The 24112-nt window shown below is 41.5% G+C and overlaps 1 protein-coding gene across 1 annotated transcript in view; it reads left to right on the top strand.

The window, feature by feature from the left end:
* Positions 1-24112, top strand: part of LOC115112790 (sodium- and chloride-dependent glycine transporter 2-like) — a 45496-nt gene that overhangs the window by 2461 nt on the left and 18923 nt on the right. Inside the window, exons 4-11 of the mRNA XM_029639795.2 lie at positions 987-1118; positions 1298-1471; positions 6034-6184; positions 6580-6712; positions 6949-7083; positions 7205-7308; positions 20444-20568; positions 23741-23853. Coding sequence (XP_029495655.2) covers positions 987-1118; positions 1298-1471; positions 6034-6184; positions 6580-6712; positions 6949-7083; positions 7205-7308; positions 20444-20568; positions 23741-23853 — 1067 coding nt within the window. The remainder of the gene's footprint in view (positions 1-986; positions 1119-1297; positions 1472-6033; positions 6185-6579; positions 6713-6948; positions 7084-7204; positions 7309-20443; positions 20569-23740; positions 23854-24112) is intronic.

Here is a 24112-nt window from a genome sequence, read left to right as displayed (position 1 = left end):
GACGATTTAATTAAATTCGAGGAACACAATGAGAATAAGTCGATTTAATTGTGTTCATATCGTGGATGATTTGTATGGTTGTTTTGCCATGGTTTAAACAACAGTATGCTTAACGTATTTTAACATTGTCAAACGAAAATACATTACTTTAATTAATTCACTTGCTAGGCTATATCATTGGAGTTAAAATGAGTGCCGGAAAACATATTCTTGACTTTCCTGTTTGTTTGCTTTCTCTTCTCAAAGAAAATAGGCGACTTTTTATTATGACACATTTTCTAAACAGTTATAGAACGCGTCTAGCTAACATTATTTTTCAGCTTCTAGGAGACAACTCTTTCTCGTGGATTTTAGTGCATTTATTTAGACTTTATGATTGATAATCAGATCTGTAAATAAAATATGATGTATATTATTGTGATTATTATTATTACTAGGCCTATCTTCATTTCAATTTAGTTTGGTCTACACTCATTAATTACCTTATACAACTAATTAGGTTTACATGCAAAGGAAGCAAATAAGTATAACACGTGATTTTTTTAATGAGCTTTTTTCTATTACAGCATATTGGATAAGTGTCATTCACTTATCCAGCGATAGGTTAAGGCATGATACTGATACTCAAATTTTCCCTATACCCATCATGAGGTTGCTGCAACCTAACTTATGAATGAAGGTTTACAACGCAGGTGTTATACTTATTTGCTTCCCTTGCATGTAGCCTAATTAGTTGTATAAGGTAACTACAATATAATAATGCATAGAGTGTAGACCAAACTAAATAGAAATATAGACCTAGTAATATGTCACATTTATTTCATTATTACCCGTTATACATAATCTCTTTATTTCATGAGAAAGGAAGTCGATTTAAGTCTATTATAGCCTTCTGTTTAAATCATGTGTGCCAAGTTTGAGTAATCTCTTTTCAGTTGTACCTGTGCGCTACTTTGAAATGCTTCCCCGTTTCCCTGTGTATATAGGTGCTTTTTTGATCCCCTACCTGATAATGTTGTGCCTCGCCGGGATCCCTATCTTTTTATTGGAGGTTTCCCTGGGTCAGTTTGCCAGCCAGGGCCCCGTGTCCGTGTGGAAAGCCATCCCGGCTCTGCAAGGTAAACTGCGCATATACAGGCTGCGATCTAAACTCATAAAGTAACGTATTTAAAACTTGTAACATACTCGAACTTCAGAAAAAAATGAAAACTACTTATTATGATATAATAACTTTTGATCAAGCTCCTCTGCCTGCTTAAGAGTAATTTATATATTTCGTCTCATTTATTTATTTTAGGTTGCGGGATTGCCATGTTGATAATATCTGTCTTGATAGCCATATACTATAACATTATTATGTGCTGGACACTGTACTACCTGTTCGCTTCGTTGAAGGGCTCACTGCCATGGGCTAACTGTAAGAACGAGTGGAACACGTTGGACTGTAAGGACAAAGACATGCTTCTCTTAGGTAAGACCACAATACGCCAGAACGCACACACTATCATGCATGCACGCACGCACGCACACACATACACATAGGCATCCCATCACCATTGCGCAATGCGCAACGCACCCCTCAGCTAAGGTCTCTTTCTGTAACCTGACCTATAGTGTCGAGTGGCCAGTTATTTTAAGCAATGTTTTCGAGTTTAATTTACATCCAAAAGTGCTACTTTTGCTTACTAGGTTTATTATATAGATTTTTATATTTCTTCTGTGGGTCTCAAGTTCTTTTTTCAACTGTGTGTAGGTTACATGTGTGATGTTTTTTCTCCTGATTATATCTTTATTCTACCCTAAACACGTCATGAGCACAAAGCAGTTATACAAAATGTGTATTTTCCATATTAAGGTGTAGGCTAAGTAGACAAATTAGTTTTTCACTGGTGCAATTATGAGTAATTGTTTTTAGGTTACATTGGGCTACAATTTATTGTTAAAAAAAGAGTATAAATTGATAAAAGAAAGGCTCCCAGTATGACCGGATAATTTTCTCCCAGTTGCATGGGGGAAAAAAAAATATCGAAATTTGATTAAGAAAATGCCTGTTTTGTCTGTTGCATTTGAGTGAATTCAGCACAAAAGTTGCTTGCTTGACACATTTACTGTAGTATAGTTGCTGCAGTGCCGCAGTGTGCGCCAGACTGCCCTCTCCTGTTCAATTACAGTAACTGTACTCTCCCTGGTCTTTCTCCTCTGTATCCTTGAATAGCATTGATCAGTGGCGGTCAGTGCCGTTTCAGATGATTTTTTTAATGAGCATGGCCTTATTGCTATTACAGCATATTGGATGACTGCCATTCATATTCCATTCACCCAGTTAAATGTAACAGCGATAGGTTAAAAATCAGCTTTCCAAACGTTACTCTTTTGGGGTGGCGTTCCCATTTATTGCGTATATAAATATAAATAGCTCCAAAACCCATATTCCTACACAAAAGGTGCAGAGAGATGCATTCTATAAGCAATCTATGTTATACGGTAAGAACTGTATGTGCTCTCCTCTTACCTCTGCTATAAACCTTCCTGGTCACCTGTGCTACCTATATTTTTATTTTATTTATTTCACCTTTATTTAACCAGTTAGGCAAGTTGAGAACAAGTTCTCATTTACAATTGCGACCTGGCCAAGATAAAGCAAAGCAGTTCGACAGATACAACGACACAGAGTTACACATGGAGTAAAACAAACATACAGTCAATAATACAGTATAAACAAGTCTATATACAATGTGAGCAAATGAGGTGAGAAGGGAGGTAAAGGCAAAAAAGGCCATGGTGGCAAAGTAAATACAATATAGCAAGTAAAACACTAGAATGGTAGTTTTGCAATGGAAGAATGTGCAAAGTAGAAATAAAAATAATGGGGTGCAAAGGACCAAAATAAATAAATAAATTAAATACAGTTGGGAAAGAGGTAGGTGTTTGGGCTAAATTATAGGTGGGCTATGTACAGGTGCAGTAATCTGTGAGCTGCTCTGACAGTTGGTGCTTAAAGCTAGTGAGGGAGATAAGTGTTTCCAGGGTCAGAGATTTTTGTAGTTCGTTCCAGTCATTGGCAGCAGAGAACTGGAAGGAGAGGCGGCCAAAGAAAGAATTGGTTTTGGGGGTGACTAGAGAGATATACCTGCTGGAGCGTGTGTTACAGGTGGGAGATGCTATGGTGACCAGCGAGCTGAGATAAGGGGGGACTTTACCTAGCAGGGTCTTGTAGATGACATGGAGCCAGTGGGTTTGGCGACGAGTATGAAGCGAGGGCCAGCCAACGAGAGCTTTACAGGTCGCAATGGTGGGTAGTATATGGGGCTTTGGTGACAAAACGGATTGCACTGTGATAGACTGCATCCAATTTGTTGAGTAGGGTATTGGAGGCTATTTTGTAAATGACATCGCCAAAGTCGAGGATTGGTAGGATGGTCAGTTTTACAAGGGTATGTTTGGCAGCATGAGTGAAGGATGCTTTGTTTGCGAAATAGGAAGCCAATTCTAGATTTAACTTTGGATTGGAGATGGGTCTGGAAGGAGAGTTTACATTCTAACCAGACACCTAAGTATTTGTAGTTGTCCACGTATTCTAAGTCAGAGCCGTCCAGAGTAGTGATGTTGGACAGGCGGGTAGGTGCAGGTAGCGATCGGTTGAAGAGCATGCATTTAGTTTTACTTGTATTTAAGAGCAATTGGAGGCCACGGAAGGAGAGTTGTATGGCATTGAAGCTTGCCTGGAGGGTTGTTAACACAGTGTCCAAAGAAGGGCCAGAAGTATACAGAATGGTGTCGTCTGCGTAGAGGTGGATCAGAGACTCACCAGCAGCAAGAGCGACCTCATTGATGTATACAGAGAAGAGAGTCGGTCCAAGAATTGAACCCTGTGGCACCCCCATAGAGACTGCCAGAGGTCCGGACAGCAGACCCTCCGATTTGACACACTGAACTCTATCAGAGAAGTAGTTGGTGAACCAGGCGAGGCAATCATTTGAGAAACCAAGGCTGTCGAGTCTGCCGATGAGGATGTGGTGATTGACAGAGTCGAAAGCCTTGGCCAGATCAATGAATACAGCTGCACAGTAATGTTTCTTATCGATGGCGGTTAAGATATCGTTTAGGACCTTGAGCGTGGCTGAGGTGCACCCATGACCAGCTCTGAAACCAGATTGCATAGCAGAGAAGGTATGGTGAGATTCGAAATGGTCGGTAATCTGTTTGTTGACTTGGCTTTCGAAGACCTTAGAAAGGCATGTTAGGATAGATATAGGTCTGTAGCAGTTTGGGTCAAGAGTGTCCCCCCCTTTGAAGAGGGGGATGACCGCAGCTGCTTTCCAATCTTTGGGAATCTCAGACGACACGAAAGAGAGGTTGAACAGGCTAGTAATAGGGGTGGCAACAATTTTGGCAGATAACTTTAGAAAGAAAGGGTCCAGATTGTCTAGCCCGGCTGATTTGTAGGGGTCCAGATTTTGCAGCTCTTTCAGAACATCAGCTGAACGGATTTGGGAGAAGGAGAAATGGGGAAGGCTTGGGCGAGTTGCTGTTGGGGGTGCAGTGCTGTTGACCGGGGTAGGAGGAGCCAGGCTTTACAGTGTCCCAGAACTTTTTTGAGTTAGTGTTGCAGGAAGCAAATTTCTGCTTGAAAAAGCTAGCCTTGGCTTTTCTAACTGCCTTGTGTATAATGGTTTCTAGCTTCCCTGAACAGCTGCATATCATATATGCACACATGACCAGTGACCCATGACCCCAACATATAGTGCTCTCTAGTGTACAAAACATGTCAGAACAACCCTTGTCAGACAACATATACACAACTCATAAACAGGCCAAAATGACTGCTACACCCCTGATCATGGGTAAATACAGTTCTCAGTTTCATAGCAGCCACATTGTATTCCTTCTCGCATCTACGTTATGTGCTCTCCTCCTTTCACCTCTTCCCTTCACTTGTGGACTTCAATGCACAAGACATCAGCTGTATGACCAGGCAAAAAAAACTTTCCAAGCCAAACCGCTACACACAGCCTACATCATTGTCACCATATTAGCTAAAGTAACATCATAGGCAGCATAGGTAATAGAACTAAATCTAAATCTCTCTCTCTATTTCTCTCTTGGTTCTCCTTCATTTAGGAAGAAATCAATTAGTTGAAAACTATTTTCTTTCTCTCTCTGAGTCAACTACTCATCACATTTTTTGCACTGCAGTGCTAGCTAGCTGTAGCTTATGCTTTCAGTATTAGATTAATTCTCTGATCCTTTGATTGGGTTGACAACATGTCAGTTCATGCTACAAGAGCTCTGATAGGTTGGAGGATGTCCTCCGGAAGTTGTCATAATTACTGTGTAAGTCTATGGAAGGGGGTGAGAACCATGAGCCTCCTAGGTTTTGTATTGTAGTCAATGTACTCATAGGAGGATGGAAGCTAGATGTCCTCCAGCTACACCATGCTATCCTACAGAGTGCTGTTGAGGCTACTGTAGACCTTTTTTGCAAAATATTGTGTTTTAATAAATTATTTGGTGACGTGATTATATTTAGTATAGTTTTATCTAAAAATGATACATTTTTAAATGTTTAATTTTTTTAATGAAATTCACTGAGGAGGATGGTCCTCCCCTTCCTCCTCTGAGGAGTCTGCACTGGCATTGAGGCTGTGTCAACCCGTAGGTTTCATTGGTAATATAACAAACTTATGATGATTATACAAAGGGAAATTAGATCTACTCTGTCAAACATGATTAACGTTTCTATGTTTATTCTAAGTGTACGCTACATTTGGGAAAAAAAAGGTTATTTCATAATAAGCACAACTGGTATTTACAGTTCTGTTACAAGAAAAATGACCATTACACATATAAAACATGCTGGGCAAGAATCTATTCTACATTATACCCACCACCTGAGAAAATTGTGAGAGTTGATACAGTTTTTAAACCAGATTATAAAGATGTCTGTCTGTCTGTCACTGTTGAGATATTTATTTTCTCTGATTCGATACAGTGAATGTAAACCTGTCTGTCTGTCTGTCCTGGTTATGACAGACACGTGCATCATCCATGATAAAAACATCACCTCTGTAAAGAACAGCTCGTTCTGCCTGTCGGCTCAAGCCATTGGAAACCTGACCAAACTGGTTAACATGACCTATCCGGATAACAAAACTTACGTCAGCCCCAGCGAGGAGTACTTCAAGTAAGTCAAATCAAAGTTTATTTTTCTGTAGTGTACACAGTATAATGAAATTCATACTTGCAAGCTTTCCTTGCAAACAATACTACAGCTAAAAAAGAATTCAATACAAATATAGTAATTTAAAAAAAATAATAATAATAATAACTTGCATCATATTTACATAGAGGTTCTATGTTTGAAGTAGGCCTGTTGGCTGATGATACTTCCTTTCTAACATAATTAGGCCACAGTTATTGGGCTGTATAGACAAGATGATTTCCCGCTATTGATTGACATGTAGGAATAATAAATGTCAGATCTGAAATAACTGTTTTATGTGATTGGGAAATAACCCCCTCTCTCTCTCTTCCTCTCTCTCTCTCTCCCTCTCCCTCTCTCTCTCTCTCTCTCTCTAGGTATAATGTCTTGCACATCTCCAAAGGGATAGAGTACCCTGGAGACATCCGCTGGCCCCTCGCAGGCTGCTTGTTGCTGGCCTGGTTGATAGTCTACCTCTCCCTGGCCAAAGGAATCAAGTCATCAGGGAAAGTAAGAGAAATATCTCTCTCTCTGCTCATGTGGTACCTCCTTTAACCTCCTTTGGATTTGAATAATATCCCTCTGTGAAATCCCAGAACCATAAAAGAAAGTGTTTAGTTCTGTGAATTAATATGTAATGTTGCTCTCTAGTGGGTTTGTTTTTAAACTAAAAGTGTTGAATCAGGGCATTATCACACAACCTCCTAACTCTCCCTTCGTTTTGTTCTTCCTCTCCCATCTCCTAGGTGGTGTATTTCACAGCTACGTTCCCCTATGTGGTTCTGGTCATTCTGTTGTTCAGAGGAGTGACCCTCCCAGGGGCTGGTGACGGCATCCTCTACTTCATCACACCCAAGTGGGAGAAACTCAATGATGCTAAGGTATACATACACACACGAAGTGTGGACAAGCACACAAATAGACTCACAGACAAATGCGATCACACACACACATTTCTCCGCCCATCCTTCTGTGTCTAACAGTGAGTGTGTGTTACTCTAGGTGTGGAAGGATGCTGCCACCCAGATCTTCTTCTCTCTGTCAGCAGCCTGGGGAGGCCTCATCACACTGTCTTCTTACAACAAGTTCCACAACAACTGCTACAGGTAAGCACTTCTCACTTCTCCCGCCACTGGGAGTGATCTCGAATCCTCTGTCTCGCAATCACATGTGACCGCCCTCTTGACAACATCAACTCTATTGTGCGGGTAGAGACATTTCAAACTGAGGAGTGAGGTTACCAATCAACACGACGCAGACTCAAATTGCTGTCGTCACAGCAACCTGCTTTATGTAATATACTATGTTATGTAGCTTTGAAGGTAAACATGTGATTCTATGACAACATACGGTTGTTTTAGAAAGGGTCGGCAAAATGTATAAAAGGTCAAAAATACAGTTCTGATAAATGTAACAGCTGTATAATGGAGCAAGATATTCAACACTTTACGTGCCTGTATGACCTCCCTACAACGCCTGGGCATGCTCCTGATGAGGTGGCGGATGGTCTCCTGAGGGATCTCCTCCCAGACCTGGACTAAAGCATCCGCCAACTCCTGGACAGTCTGTCCAGTCTGTGGATGGAGCGAGACATGATGTCCCAGATGTGCTCAATTGGATTCAGGTCTGGGGAACGGGCGGGCCAGTCCATAGCATCAATGCCTTCCTCTTGCAGGAACTGCTGACACACTCCAGCCACATGAGGTCTAGCATTGTCTTGCATTAGGAGGAACCCAGGGCCAACCGCACCAGTATATGGTCTCACAAGGGGTCTGAGGATCTCATCTCGGTACCTAATGGCAGTCAGGCTACCTCTGGCAAGCACATGGAGGGCTGTGCGGCCCCCCAAAGAAATGCCACCCCACACCATGACTGACCCACCGCCAAACCGGTCATGCTGGAGGATGTTGCAGGCAGCAGAACGTTCTCCACGGCGTCTCCAGACTCTGTCACGTCTGTCACATCTGCTCAGTGTGAACCTGCTTTCATCTGTGAAGAGCACAGGGCACCAGTGGCGAATTTGCCAATCTTGGTGTTCTCTGGCAAATGCCAAACGTCCTGCACGGTGTTGGGCTGTAAAGCACAACCCCCACCTGTGGACGTCGGGCCCTCATACCACCCTCATGGAGTCTCTTTCAGACACATGCACATTTGTGGCCTGCTGGAGGTCATTTTGCAGGGCTCTGGCAGTGCTCCTCCTGCTCCTCCATGCCCAAAGGCGGAGGTAGCGGTCCTGCTCCTGGGTTGTTGCCCTCCTACGGCCTCCTCCACGTCTACTGATGTACTGGCCTTTCTCCTGGTAGCGCCCCCATGCTCTGGACACTACGCTGACAGACAGCAAACCTTCCTGTCACAGCTCGCATTGATGTGCCATCCTGGATGAGGTGCACTACCTGAGCCACTTGTTTGGGTTGTAGACTCCGTCTCATGCTATCACTAGAGTGAAAGCACCGCCAGCATTCAAAAGTGACCAAAACATCAGCCAGGAAGCATAGGAACTGAGAAGTGGTCTGTGGTCACCGCCTGCAGAACCACTCCTTTATTGGGGGTGTCTTGCTAATTTCCTATAATCTCCACCTGTTGTCTATTCCATTTGCACAACAGCATGTGAAATTTATTGTCAATCAGTGTTGCTTCCTAAGTGGACAGTTTGATTTCACAGAAGTGTGATTGACTTGGAGTTACATTGTGTTGTTTAAGTGTTCCCTTTATTTTTTTGAGCAGTGTATATATATATAATGTATAAATATATACCATTTAGCAGCCGCTGTTATCCAAAGTGACTTACAGTCACGCGTGCATACATTTCACGTATGGGTAGTTCCAGGAATCAAACCCACTATCCTGGCATTGCAAGCGCCTTGCTCTACCAACTAAACTACAGAGCACTTTGAATGAGAGACATGAAATCAATAATATCCAGCAATTTTGGTGGGAATTCAGGAATTTTTTGAAACAACACATGCCACCTTTTTTTTATACCATACAGGCCAATTGCAATCAACAGGCAGCATTTAACACGAAGCTGTGTGTTGGAATTTGTTTTCGTAAAACATTACTAATGGGAGATTACATGCACCGGTGGTGTTAAAACAAACGAAAACACACACACGCGCACACACACACACACACACACACACACACACACACACACACACGCTTTAAACTTTGAGATCCCTCTTTCAAAGCCACTGAGATCTCTTCTAGCCATGGTAGCCAAAATAATGGGCAACTGGACATTGTTATACATAACCCTAAGCATCGTGGGATGTTAATTGCTTAATTATCTCAGGAACCACACCTGTGTGGAAGCACCTGGTTTCAATATACTTTGTAAATTATAATCATTGATAGCACTGGTGCTCCCAACTTAAAAAAATGTAGGAGAACAACATCAAATCTGGAGATCCTAACGATATAAACTCAGCAAAAAAAGAAACGTACAGGCCTCCCTGGTGGCGCAGTGCTAGCTGTGCCACCAGAGATTATGGGTTCGCGCCCAGGCTCTGTCGCAGCCGGCCGCGACTGGGAGTTCCGTGGGGAGACGCACAATTGGCGAAACGCTGTCCGGGTTAGGGAGGGTTTGGCCGGTAGGGATATCCTTGTCTCATCGCGCACCAGTGACCCCTGTGGCGGGCCGGGCACAGTGCGTGCTAACCAAGGTGGCCAGGTGCACAGTGTTTCCTCCGACACATTGGTGCGGCTGGCTTCCGGGTTGGAGGCGCGCTGTGTTAAGAAGCAGTGCGGCTTGGTTGGGTTGTGTATCGGAGGACGCATGGCTTTTGACCTTCGTCTCACCCGAGCCCGTAAGGGAGTAGTGGCGATGAGACAAGATAGTAATTACTAACAATTGGATACCACGAAATTGGGGAGAAAAGGGGGTAAAACATTTTTTTTTTTTAAGAAACGTCCCTTTTTCAGGACCATGTCTTTCAAAGATAATTCATACAAATTCAAATAACTTCACAGATCTTCATTGTAAAGCGTTTAAACACTGTTTCCCATGCTTGTTCAATGAACAATAAACAATTAATGAACATGCACCTGTGGAACGGTCGTTAAGACACTAACAGCTTACAGATGGTAGGCAATTAAGGTCACAGTTATGAAAACGTAGGACACTAAAGAGGCCTTTCTTCTGACTCTGAAAAACACCAAAAGAAAGATGCCCAGGGTCCCTGCTCATCTGCGTGAACGTGCCTTAGGCGTGCTGCAAGGAGGCATGAGGACTACAGATGTGGCCAGGGCAATAAATTGCAATGTCCGTACTGTGAGACGACCAAAATCAGCGCTTACAGGGAGACAGGACGGACAGCTGATTTGCCTCGCAGTTGCAGACCACATGTAACAACACCTGCACAGGATCGGTACATCCGAACATCACACCTGCGGGACAGGTACAGGATGGCAACAACTGCCCGAATTACACCAGGAACGCACAATCCCTCCATCAGTGCTCAGACTGTCCCCAATAGGCTGAGAGAGGCTGGACTGAGGGCTTGTAGGCCTGTTGTAAGGCAGGTCCTCACCAGACATCACCAGCAACAACGTCGCTGGATCAGCCAGGACTGGCAAAAAAGTGCTCTTCACTGACGAGTCACGGTTTTTCTCACCAGGGGTGATAGTTGGATTCGCGTTTATCGTTGAAGGAATGAGCGTTACAAGGCCTGTACTCTGGAGCCGGATCGATTTGGAGGTGGAGGGTCCGTCATGGTCTGAGCTTGTTGTCATTGCAGGCAATCTCAACGCTGTGCGTTACAGGGAAGACATCCTCCTCCCTCATGTGGTACCCTTCCTGCAGGCTCATCCTGACATGACCCTCCAGCATGACAATGCCACCAGCCATACTGCTCGTTCTGTGCGTGATTTCCTACAAGACAGGAATGTCAGTGTTCTGCCATGGACAGTGAAGAGCCCGGATCTCAATCCCATTGTACACGTCTGGGACCTGTTGGATCAGAGGGTGAGGGCTAGGGCCATTCCTCCCAGAAATGGCAGTTTCCAGCTACAATAGTCATTTACAACATTAACAATGTCTACACTGTATTTCTGGTCAATTTGATGTTATTTTAATGGACAAAAGAAAATGCTTTTCTTTCAAAAACAAGGACATTTCTAAGTGACCCCAAACTTTTGAATATATATACAGTTGAAGTTGGAAGTTTACATATACCTTAACCAAAATACATTTAAACTCAGTTTTTCACAATTCCATTTAATCCTTGTAAAAATTCCCTGTCTAAAGTCAGTTAGGATCACAACTTTATTTTAAGAATGTGAAGTATCAGAATAATAGTGGAGAGAATGATTTATTTCAGCTTTTATTTCTTTCATCACATTCCCAGTGAATCAGAAGTTTACATACACTCAATTAGTATTTGGTAGCATTGCCTTTAAATTGTTTTACTTGGGTTAAACGTTTCGGGTAGCCTTCCACAAGCTTCCCATAATAAGTTCGGTGCATTTTGGCCCATTCCTCCCGACAGAGTTGGTGTAACTGAGTCAAGTTTGTAGGCCTCCTTGCTCGCAAGCGCTTTTTCAGTTCTGCCAACACATTTTGTATAGGATTGAGGACAGGGCTTTGTGATGGCCACTTCAATACCTTGACTTAAGCCATTTTGCCACAACTTTGGGAGTATGCTTGGGGTCATTGCCCATTTGGAAGACACATTTGCGACCAATGTCTTGATGTCTTGAGATGTTTTATTTTTATTTGTTAATTCAATTTTTTATTTTATTGAATATACTCGAAACTTACAATATACCTACAGTGAAGCCGCTCAACAACTACGTCATCATACCAGTCATCCAACAGACTCCCATTCAGAGTGACACACAGAAGCGTACAGGGTCAATGCTTTGCTCAAGGGCACGTTGACAGATCTCCCATCAGGACAAAAACCGTGAACCCAAACCCTCCAAGATCCCCACACAGTTCCCCAATAGCTGCCCCTCAACCATCTGAGACCCCATCCCACAGCCCCCCCCCCAACAAGAAAAATATATATTTTTAATGAATTCCATTCCCCACCCCCAAGAACCCCCCAATACACCAACAACCAAGAGAATTAACTAAAGAGATAAAAGAAAAAGACAGAAGAAAACAGCAAACAACAATGCAAAAAAATAACAACAAAAACAAAAGACATCAAGGACATCTGAAATTATAACAGCAATGCCAACTATATGTGTTTGTGTGCATGTCTGGCACTATTACATGTATGTGTATGTTCTTGTATGCATTTATTTGCACGAGAGTGTGTGTATATGCATGTGTACAAACGCTTGCACGGCATCAGCCTCAGGCAAACCGGCATTAGTTGTAAAAACAATGCCCCTCAAGTGTCATTCAAACATACTTTTTATTATGTTTTATTTTAACTTTAATTTAAAAAAAAATCTTAGACCATCATTCTCCCACACAAACTCCACTCCCACTTGTCTCCAGTTCCACATACCAACCCTCAGCTTCCCTCAGCCCATCCCATCTATCTCTGCTTGCCACCCTCTTCGGGTTTCTACGCAACACATATCTTTCAACTATGCTGTGATGTTTAACATACAATTTCTATCTAATCGAATAGAATCCACAGATTGCGAGCCAAATCTATTTTTCGTCCACTTTCGTATTCAAAAAGATCCACCTTCCTTGCGAAATCATTCCTAGCTATTTGCACATTCAGATTTACATTTTTGTTAATTAATATCATCACAACTTTTGAGTTCCTTTGTCCATGACAGAAAATTATTTCACCACCCCATTCCTTTTCCCACACATCTTCATCTAAGGATATAGAGTGAGTGTCCTGTTGTAACGGGATTCTTGTGTCGAAGGAGAGGAGGACCAAAATGCAGCGCGGTAGTTGTCCATGGTTTTTTAATTAGAAAACTGAACATATAACCAAAACAACAACGTGAAAACCCAAAAACAGTCCCGTGTGGCACAAACACTAACACAGGAAACAATCACCCACAAAACCCAACACCAAACAGGCTACCTAAATATGGTTCCCAATCAGAGACAATGACTAACACCTGCCTCTGATTGAGAACCATATCAGGCCAAAAACAGAAACAGACAAACTAGACACACAACATAGAATGCCAACTCAGATCACACCCTGACCAAACAAAACATAGAAACATACAAAGCAAACTATGGTCAGGGTGTGACACCTGTAAACAATATATGTTGTATTCCTTTTCTTTTTGCCATGTAAAGACTGATCTTCTTTTTTTATAATCTGCTAAACCGTTACAATTATAACTGGCTATACTTATTTCACCCCTTACCATAACTAGATACTATTCTCAGTCTGACCATAATTAGTGCTTGTAAAGTTACTACCATCAGAGTTATATGACGGTCAAAATTAGAGATTTCAAATGTCTGATATTTTGAATTCAAGAAATAGGTTCTAGCAATATTTGTTTTATTCCCTTGCCTGTTTGCCTGTGAGCCAATGCCACCGATGCTAGAAAATTGAGACAAGATATTATGTGTGTGGTAAATCTGAGTAGGTTGATATGTATGACATTTGATGTGATTTAGTGAGAGTGTGTACGATGCCTGTATAAGAGTAAGACTATAATGTGTAAATAATAACTCGGCCAATTTGCATGGTTGAGTGTCTATGTGTGTAACATGTAGTGCGTATAGCCTTAATTTTCATGATAATTGTAATCCATATCGTATTACCATCATAGTTGCATCATAATTACCTTTAACATCATTGAAAAACACATCCCAGCATTTCCATAGCAATTGTCGTTTCACATGATCATGAAAGAGACCTTGCATTACTCTAGAGACGGCTTCACTACAGTACAAATGTATTGTGTACAATGTGTTATTATTCCCCATGGCCCCTATTCTGATATCTTCCCCTTGCTTGTTGTAAACATATATAAACTTGTTGTAGACAAATACATAAAAAAGATTGACAAACAATAAACATATTAAATTACACGTACTTGGATCTTCTGTTTACCAACCCTACCTTGTCATAACACATATCCCTAATCAGTGATTGGCTCAAACACATTAAGAAGGAAAGAAATTCCACAAATGAACTTTTAACAAGGCACACCTGTTAATTGAAATGCATTCCAGGTGACTACCTCATGAAGCTGTTTGAGAGAATGCAAAGAGTGTGCAAAGCTGTCATCAAGGCAAGGGGTGGCTACTTTGAAGAATATCAAATATAACATATAGTTGTATTTGTTTAACACTTTTTTGGTTACTACATGTTTCCATATGTGCTATTTCATAGTGTTGATGTCTTCACTAATATCCTACAATGTAGGAAATAGTAAAAATAAAGAAAAATCCTTGAATGAGTAGGTGTGTCCAAACTTTTGACTGGTACTATATATACAGTACCAGTCAAAAGTTTTGACACACCTACACATTCAAGGGTTTTTCTTTATTTTTACTATTTACTAGACATAAATGATCTTAATTAGGGAGTTCACCATGATCACCATGAGCCAGAACAACTTCAATGCACCTTGGAATAGATTCTACAAGTGTCTGGAACTCTATTGGAGGGATTTTTCATGAGACATTTCCATAATTTGGGGTTTTGTTGATGGTGCTGGAAAACGCTGTCTCAGGCACCGCTCCAGAATCTCCCATAAGTGTTCAATTTGGTTCAGATAATGGTGATCAAGCCATTCAGTGACCACTCGTGCCCTATGGATGGAGCAATTTGTCATTCTATGGGGGCAGCCAAAATAATGGTCTGCCAAGCATTTTTATACATGACCCTAAGTATGATGGGATGTTATTTGCGTAATTAACTCAGGAACCATGTGTGGAAGCACCAGCTTTCAATATACTTTGTATCCCTAATTTACTCAAGTGTTTCCATTATTTTGGCAGTTACCTGTGTCTTATCCTGCTGGCAAGGTTGGTAGACTTTAGAAAAGCAAGGAATAACTAAATGTACTGAATAAGACTCATTCCTTTCAATCTTTTCCCCAGATTTTAGCAGAGAAGCATATGACATTTCTTTTTTTAAATAACCACCTCTCAGGAGGATACAGACAGCTCAAGAGGTATGCTTAGATATGCAGAAAAATATACATATTTTTGACATAGAATTAAGCATACTGATTATGGCTCTTGATTGCAGGAAAAAGCTGTTTCAGGTGTTTGAAAATACGAGATTCTCTATGCCCCCTTAGATTTTTGGGGTGCATGACGTCCCTGATTGTACACCTCAAGAGTCTGGAGGGGTTTCTATACTGCAAGCGCAATAGCAGAGTTTGCTAAATAAAAGACCCCCTGAGTGATACAAATCATCATGATTTGCCTACTTTGTGCAGTTATTAATATTTAATTTTGGAAGGTTTTTTGGGAAAAGACTGTTTCAGCATCGCTAACTGGCTACACAAAGTGGTAGAACCAGGCATTCCCATGCCGTTACGTCTTCAGAAAGTTGCAAGAAATACAAATCTCTGATGCATTCTTTAATATTCTTTACATGTAGGCTTTGGATTGAACGAATCTGCACACGCTTTTTTCTCTAGGGCACACGGAAACAACTGCACAGTGAAGCCTATCATTACAATAATTATTATTTGGGTGATTTTTTTCCTGGTCTCACTGGTGCTTCCTAAATAAATTGTCAGATCGCTTAGCAAAATATGTAGGAGCATATGCACTTCAGAGCCCTGTTTGCATCCCTTATTTACGCAAGTATTTCCTTTATTCTGGCAGTTACCTGTAAATTACCGCAATAGTAACGTGAAAATACTTTCCAAAATTATTGTGAAATAGATAACTTGGCCATAGTCTGTTCAAAGAATAGATTTGATTGTTACTGATGATAATACTTAAAGGGAAAAAATATCTTGAGAAATGTTGGCAGCAACCAGGACTCAAATTGAACATCGCCAAAAAGACTTTGAAAGTACGTAATTTAAGGATGTTGAAAATGCATATTTTACGGACGTTGAAAGACGTCTTTCGGGTCTAAGTGAAAATACATGATGTTGAAAATACATTTTACAGACGTTGAAAATACCTCTTTCTTTGGTTATTGTTCCTATGGACAAATTTTAACACATAATTTCACTTAAACTTCCTGCGAAAATTTGGGGTCACTTAGAAATGTCCTTGTTTTTGAAAGGAAAGCACATTTTTGTCCATTAAAATAACATCAAATTGATCTGAAATACAGTGTAGACATTGTTATTGTTGTAAATGACTATTGTAGCTGGAAATGGCAGATTCTTTATGGAATATCTACATAGGCGCACAGAGGCCCATTATCAGCAACCATCACTCCTGTGTTCCAATGGCACATTGTGTTAGCTAATCCAAGTTTATCGTTTTAAAAGGCTATTTGATCATTAGAAAACCTTTTTTAAATTATATTAGCAAAGCTGAAAACTGTTGTCCTAATTAAAGAAGCAATAAACCTGGCCTTCTTTAGACTAGTTGAGTATCTGGAGCATCAGCATTTGTGGGTTCAATTATAGGCTCAAAATGGCCAGAAACAAATATCTTTCTTCTAGAGATGCACGATATATCGGTGAACATATCGGAATCAGACTATATTAGCTAAAAATGCCAACATCGGAATCGGCCAGATGTCTAGTTTAACGCCGATGTGAAAAAACGATGTCAAAGCTGACGTGCATATCTATATAACGCACAGTAGCTACATGATGTAATGACGGCACGTAAAATTTGCGCTACACCTGCAACACAGCATTCCTAACCTAGCCCACAATGTCTGCTGTGTGGATCGAGCAGTGAACAAGTCGAACAGTCATTTGAAAGAGTAAGACAATTTCAGCGAGACAACTTAAAAGCAAAATCCATTAACGCCAAGGTAATGGAATTCATTGCCCTTGACAATCAACCGTTCTCTGTCTTGTGTGATTTTGGCTTTCGCAACTGGTCTAGCACTAGTACACACTAACGTTAAAAAGTGTGCTATTGATCAGATGTTGCCCTACCGGAGTTACACAGTAATAGTGTCACTGTTATTAGCTTCACAACATACTATGGAATGCCGTTTGGGTCTTTGTGTGTCCAGAAAGATACACGTCAAATAACACTATTTGACAATAACACTAGTACACACGTCAAATAACAGAGGCAGTGCACCTATTTCTCAATTGCCTAAGTAGCTGGCAATCAGCTAGTGAGCCAGTTTGTCTAGCCTTGGCCCAGGCTTGATTTCTTATCAAGAGAAGGTCTGATGGTACAGGAGAGTACCATGGGTTAGTTCACTTTTTGACTCTGAGTTGCTTGAAAGGGGCATGTTTATCAGCCAGAGAGCTAAAAATAGATGTGAAAAATGTAAGTGCCACAACAGAATCTGGTATACAACTAGTAGAAAAAAGCTCTGAATAATATACTGTAGATCATGAACAAACTAGGGTGAGATTTAAAAATAAATTCTCTCCACAATTATATGACGGTCAGAGTTTTTCAATTTGGTATATCTAATGCAGTGGTTCCCAAACGTTTCATGGGCCCGTACCCCTTCAAACATTCAAACTCCAGCTGCATTTTCTAGCACCAGGGTCAGTGCACTCTCAAATATAGTTTTTTGCCATCATTGTAAGCCTGCCACACACACACTATACAATGCATTTATTGAACATAAGAATGAGTGTGAGTTTTTGTCACAACCCTGCTCGTGGGAAGTGACAAAGAGCTCTTATAGGACCAGGGTACATATAATAATATAATAATAATCAATCTTTTTTTTTATTTGACCTTTATTTTACTAGGCAAGTCAGTTAAGAAGAAATTCTTATTTTCAATGACGGCCTAGGAACAGTGGGTTAACTGCCTGTTCAGGGGCAGATGACACATTTTGTACCTTGTCAGCTCGGGGATTTGAACTTGCAACCTTTCGGTTACTAGTCCAATGCTCTAACCACTAGGCTACCCTGTCACCCCTGCTCTTTATTTAACCATCTTACATATAAAACCTTATTTGTTCATAGAAAATGGTGAATAACTCACTACAGGTTAATGAGAAGGGTGTGCTTGAAAGGATGCACATAACTCTGCAATGTGGGGTTGTATTGGGAGAGAGTCTCCGTCTTAAATCATTTTCAGAGAATCCACTCTTTTCTGAGAATCCACTCTCACATAGGTACGTGGTTACAAAGGGCATCAGTGTCTTAACACCTTGATTTGCCAAGGCAGGATACTCTGAGCACAGCCCAATCCAGAAATCTGGCAGTGGCTTCTGATTAAATTACATTTTCACAAAACCGCTTGTTGCAATTTCGATGAAGCTCTCTTGTTCAGATATCGGTAAGTGACTGGAGGCAGGGCATGAAAGGGATAATGAATCCAGTTGTTTGTGTCATCTGTTTTGGGAAAGTACCTGCGTAATTGCGCACCCAACTCACTCAGGTGTTTCACTATATCACATTTGACATTGTCCATAAGCTTGAGTTCATTTGCACACAAAAACATTGTACAATGATAGAAAGACCTGTGTGTTGTGCTTGTTAATGCAGACAGAGAAGAGCTCCAACTTCTTAATCATAGCCTCAATTTTTTCCCGCATATTGAATATAGTTGCGGAGAGTCCCTGTAATCCGAGATTCAGATCATTCAGGCAAGAAAAAACATCACCCAGATAGACCAGTCGTGTGAGAAACTTGTCATCATGCAAGCGGTCAGACAAGTAAAAATTATGGCCAGTAAAGAAAACTTTAAGCTCTTCTTTCAATTAAAAAAAAACGTGTCAATACTTTGCCCCTTGATAACCAGCGCATTTCTGTGTGTTGTAAAAGCGTTACATGGTCGCTCCCAATATCATTGCCTAGTGCAGAAAATATTTTTGGCAGTGAAACAAGCATACTCAGGTGAGAAAAAACCCTCACCCAAATGTATAGCCCCGTTGGAAAATATAAATGGACTATTTGAAAATTTGAAGAATATATTTTTTAAAATATATATATATATATATTTACAGGCCTGTTGAACAAGACTCTTGAACACTTGAACTGGACCGACCACCTGCACTGACTCTCCGCACTGACTCTCCGAAATGAACATTGTGGACAGTAACACACACACACACACACACACACACACACACACACACACACACACACACACACACACACACACACACATACACATACACACACACACTCATTCTAACCTTAATCCTAACCCCCCCCCCCCCCATTGTTGTTATTTAACTTTTCTTGTGGGGACTACACAAACATCACGACTGCTACCACCAGACTCTTATTATGATCGCTAAATATTGCGCAATTGAATTCCTTGCCCCCAATCCCCCTTCCCCCGAATACTTTTAAATATTTGACTATTAATTGTCCCTTCTTGTATTATACTAATGCTAAAATGTTTATTTTACTGAGCCATTTACTTTGTTTGTATCCGTATCTTTTATTATTTCTTATTGTTGTTGCATTGTCGAGAAGGAACCTGCAAATAAGCATTTCATTGGAAGGTCTATACCATGCCTATCCCTTACATATGACACCTTACTTGAAACTAGTTTCAGTGGTCAGAACAGACGTTTGCACGATTGTAATATCAATGATTGTACAAGCAAGAGTTGAAATTTACATTGATTTTCTTTTGAAATAAATCTATCCAGCAAACAATTCTGTGACAAGTGAATTTACACCTCACAAAAACAGGGAAATGATGGCTAGAAAAGGGGGAATCCTGAGGTGGGCGGGGCATGCACTTTGCTACGTGTTTATTTCCAATATACGATTGTCATCATGAAAATCTGTCTGCTTCATGTTTTGTTTCTTGCCATGATAACTTGAGTGTTGTGATACTTAGTACCGTGACAATAGCACAACATATAAACAAGAAGTAAAACTGCTATAAGCAGAGACTGGCACAGTATACTCTCTCCCTTGGTATGAGGCCATAGTATTCTCACTAGAGGGAACTGTTGAACCTCTCCACAAATTGTATGCATTTGGATAAGACTGCACAGAAGATAGTTAATTTATTTATTCATTAATTTATTCAATATCACACATGGCAATGGTATATAGATATGTAAAAGATCCTGTAAAACACTTGGAACATCCTTAGGTTCTGTTTTTCAAATGTTTTGACATTTTGACACATAATAACAATTACCAACACATAGCCACTCACTTGTGTGTGATAATACTCCAAAAACATTCCAAGTTCTCCAATACTGTATGTGTCACAGCCCTGTAACATTTACATCCCTTTCTTGTCCCTCTCCTCTTGTTTAGGGACACCATCATCGTGTGCATAGTTAACAGTGCCACCAGTATATTCGCTGGGTTCGTCATCTTCTCCGTCATTGGATTCATGGCCCATGAACTGAAGGTGCCCATTGAGAAGGTGGCAGATGAAGGTAAATTAAACATTTACATTGGTAAAATCCTTGAAAAATACAGATAAAGTATTTGAAATGATTTGGCGCCGGAGGAGATGGCTGCCGTTTTACCGTCTCATAACCGATTGTGTTATTGTGTGTGTTTTTTTTGCGTTATTTGTAACTTATTTTGTACATAATATTTCTGCCACCTTCTAGATATCAGGACAGCGATTACTCACCTCGTACTGGATGAAGATTTTTTCGAGTTGGACGCAAAGGATTTACTTCAGATACCTGACAAGGTCCAAATCACGTGATTCGCATGAGAAAGAGACAGAGATATCAGGGACACAGGTCGGGGTGCCTTGTAAGGATCCGACAGCGAGTGGGTTATCTGCCTCCTACCATCAGTCCTATTAGCCAACGTACAATTATTGGATAAGAAAAATATACGAGCTATGATCACGAATATCCTACCAATGGGACATTAAAAACTGTAATATCTTATGTTTCACCAAGTCGTGGCTGAACGACGACATAGACAACATACAGCTGGTCGGAGTTAACGCTGCATCGGCAAGATAGAACAGCCGCCTCTGCTAAGACAAGGGGTAGTTGACTGTGTATGTTTGTAAACAACAGCAGATGCACAAAATCTAATATTAGGAAGTCTCAAGGTTTTTCTCACCTGAGGTAGAGTATCTCATGATAAGCTGTAGACCACACTATTTACCAAGATAGTTTTCATCTATATTTATCGTAGCTGTCTATTTACCACCACAAACCGATGCTGGCACTAAGACCGCACTCAATGAGCTGCCACATCCACCACTCTCTCCTAGCTCCACCCCCAGATGACGCTACAGGACTGCTAAGCTACAGGACTGTTTTGCTAGCTCAGACTGGAATATGTTCCGGGATTCTTCCGATGGCATTGAGGAGTACACCACATCAGTCACTGGCTTCGTCAATAAGTGAATCGATGACGTCTTCCCCACAGTGCCCGTACGTACATACCCCAACCAGAAGCCATGTATTACAGGCAACATCTGCACTCAACTAAATGGTAGAGCTGCCACTTTCAAAGAGTGGGACTCTAACCTGGACGCTTATAAGAAATCCCACTATGCTCTCCGACGAACCATCAAACATGCAAAGCGTCAATACAGCATTAGGATTGAATCGTACCTAGACCGGCGGGGCTGGCAAACTATTACAGACTACAAAGGGAAGAACAGGTGTGAGCTGCCCGGTGACACGAGCCAGACAAGCTAAATTACTTCTATGCTTGCTTTGAGGCAAGCAATGCTGAAGCATGCATGAGAGCATCAGCTGTTCCGGACGACTGTGTGATCACGCTCTACGTAGCCGATGTGAGTAAGACCTTTAAAAAGGTCAACATTCACAAGGCCGCAGGGCCAGACGGATTACCAGGACATGTACTCTGAGCATGCGCTGACCAACTGGTAAATGTCTTCACTGACATTTTCAACCTGTCCCTAACTGAGTCTGTAATACCAACATGTTGGTAGGCCACTATAGTCCCTGTGCCCAAGAACACTAAGGTAACCTGCCTAAATGACTACTGACCCATAGCACTCACATCTGTAGCCATGAAGTGCTTTGAAAGGCTGGTCTTGGCTCACATCAACACCATTATCTCAGAAACCCTAGACCCACTCCAATTTGCATACCGCCTCAACAGATCCACAGATGATGCAATCTCTATTGCACTCCACACAGCCCTTTCCCACTTGGACAAAAGGAACACCTACGTGAGAATGCTATTCATTAACTACAGCTCATCATTTAACACCATAGTGCCTTCAAAGCTCATCACTAAGCTAAGGACCCTAGGACTAAACACTCTGCAACTGGATCCTGGACTTCCTGACGGGCTGCACCCAGGTGGTAAGGGTAGGTAACAACACATCCACCACGCTGATCCTGAACATGGGGGCCCCTCAGGGGTGCGTTCTCAACCACCTCCTGTACTCCCTGTTCACTCATGACTGCACGGCCAGGCACGCCTCCAACACCATCATTAAATTTGCAGATGACACAACAGTGGTAGGCCTGATGACTGACAACAACGAGGCAGCCTATAGGGAGGTCAGAGACCTGGCCGTGTGGTGCAAGGACAACAACCTCTCCTTCAATGTGATCAAGACAAAGGAGATGATTGTGGACTACAGGAAAAGGATGACCGAGTACGCCCCTATTCTCATCGACTGGGCTGTAGTGGAGCAGGTTGAGAGCTTCAAGTTCCTTGGTGTCCACATCACCAACAAATTAACATGGTCCAAACACACCAAGATAGTTGTGAAGAGGGCAGGACAACGCATATTACACCTCAGGAGACTGAAAAGATTTGGCATGAGTCCTCAGACCCTCAAACGTTCTACAACTGCACCATCGAGAGCATGGTTGCATCACTGCCTGGTATTGCAACTGCTCGGCCTCCTGCCGCAAGACACTACAGAGGGTAGTGCGAATGGCCCAGTACATCACAGGGGCCAAGCATCCTGCCATCCAGGACCTCTGTACCAGGCAGAGTCAGAGGAAGGCCCTAAAAATGGTCAAAGACTCCAGCCACCCTAGTCATAGACTGTTCTCTCTGCTATTGCATGGCAAGCGATACCGGAGTGCCAAGTCTAGGTCCAAAAGACTTCTACCACCAAGACATAAGGCTCCTGAACAGCTAATCAAATGGCTATCCAGACTATTTGCATTGCCCCCTCTTTTATGCTGCTGCTCTCTGTTAACTCTCTGTTAATTATCTATGCATAGCCACTTTAACTCTACCTACATGTACATATTACCTTAATTACCTCGACGAACCTGTGCCCCTGCACACTGACTCTGAACCGGTACTCCCTGTATATAGCCTTGCTACTGTTATTTTACTGCTGCTCTTTAATTAATCGTTAATTATTTTTTATCTATCACTTATTTTTCTTAAAACTGCATTGTTGGTTAAGGGCTTGTAAGTAAGCATTTCCCTGTAAGGTCTAAACCTGTTGTATTCGGCGAACATTACAAATACAATTAGATTTGATTTGAAACCCTGGTATGGTAGGATCAGATAGTGTATGACCATAGACAGATAGACAGATAGAAATATATCTACAGAGATAGAGTGGATTGGCCAGTTAATAGTACTCTTCGATTTTTGCCTCTGATTATCAATCTGATTTAACACTCTCAGGTCCAGGCATAGCATTTGTGGTGTACCCGGAGGCTCTGACCAGACTTCCACTCTCTCCGTTCTGGGCCATCATATTCTTCCTCATGCTGCTGACCCTCGGCTTGGATACCATGGTAACCAACCTTCACTGTGTGTGTGTTTGTGTGTGTGTAGGGCCCTTTCAAGTCTGTTGTATTTTGTTGCCTAATTTTGTTGCCTTCTGTTCATTTCCCCCCCCAAATTTAATTTTTTCTGTGTTGTTTTTGAAGGTTTCAGTTTTTTCCACATTTATTTCCAGGTTGTCACTCTAAACAAAAAAAATGGTCATAGAAAAACAACAACATTTGCATTTTTTGATACGAAAGAATGCTTATAAACCCATCAGGCGACCAC

This window comes from Oncorhynchus nerka, linkage group LG28, assembly GCF_034236695.1.
Source record: "Oncorhynchus nerka isolate Pitt River linkage group LG28, Oner_Uvic_2.0, whole genome shotgun sequence".
In the NCBI taxonomy this organism is placed as follows: domain Eukaryota; kingdom Metazoa; phylum Chordata; class Actinopteri; order Salmoniformes; family Salmonidae; genus Oncorhynchus; species Oncorhynchus nerka.
The sequence above is the reverse complement of the archived record's forward strand: the minus strand, read 5'-3'. Positions and strand labels throughout refer to the sequence as shown.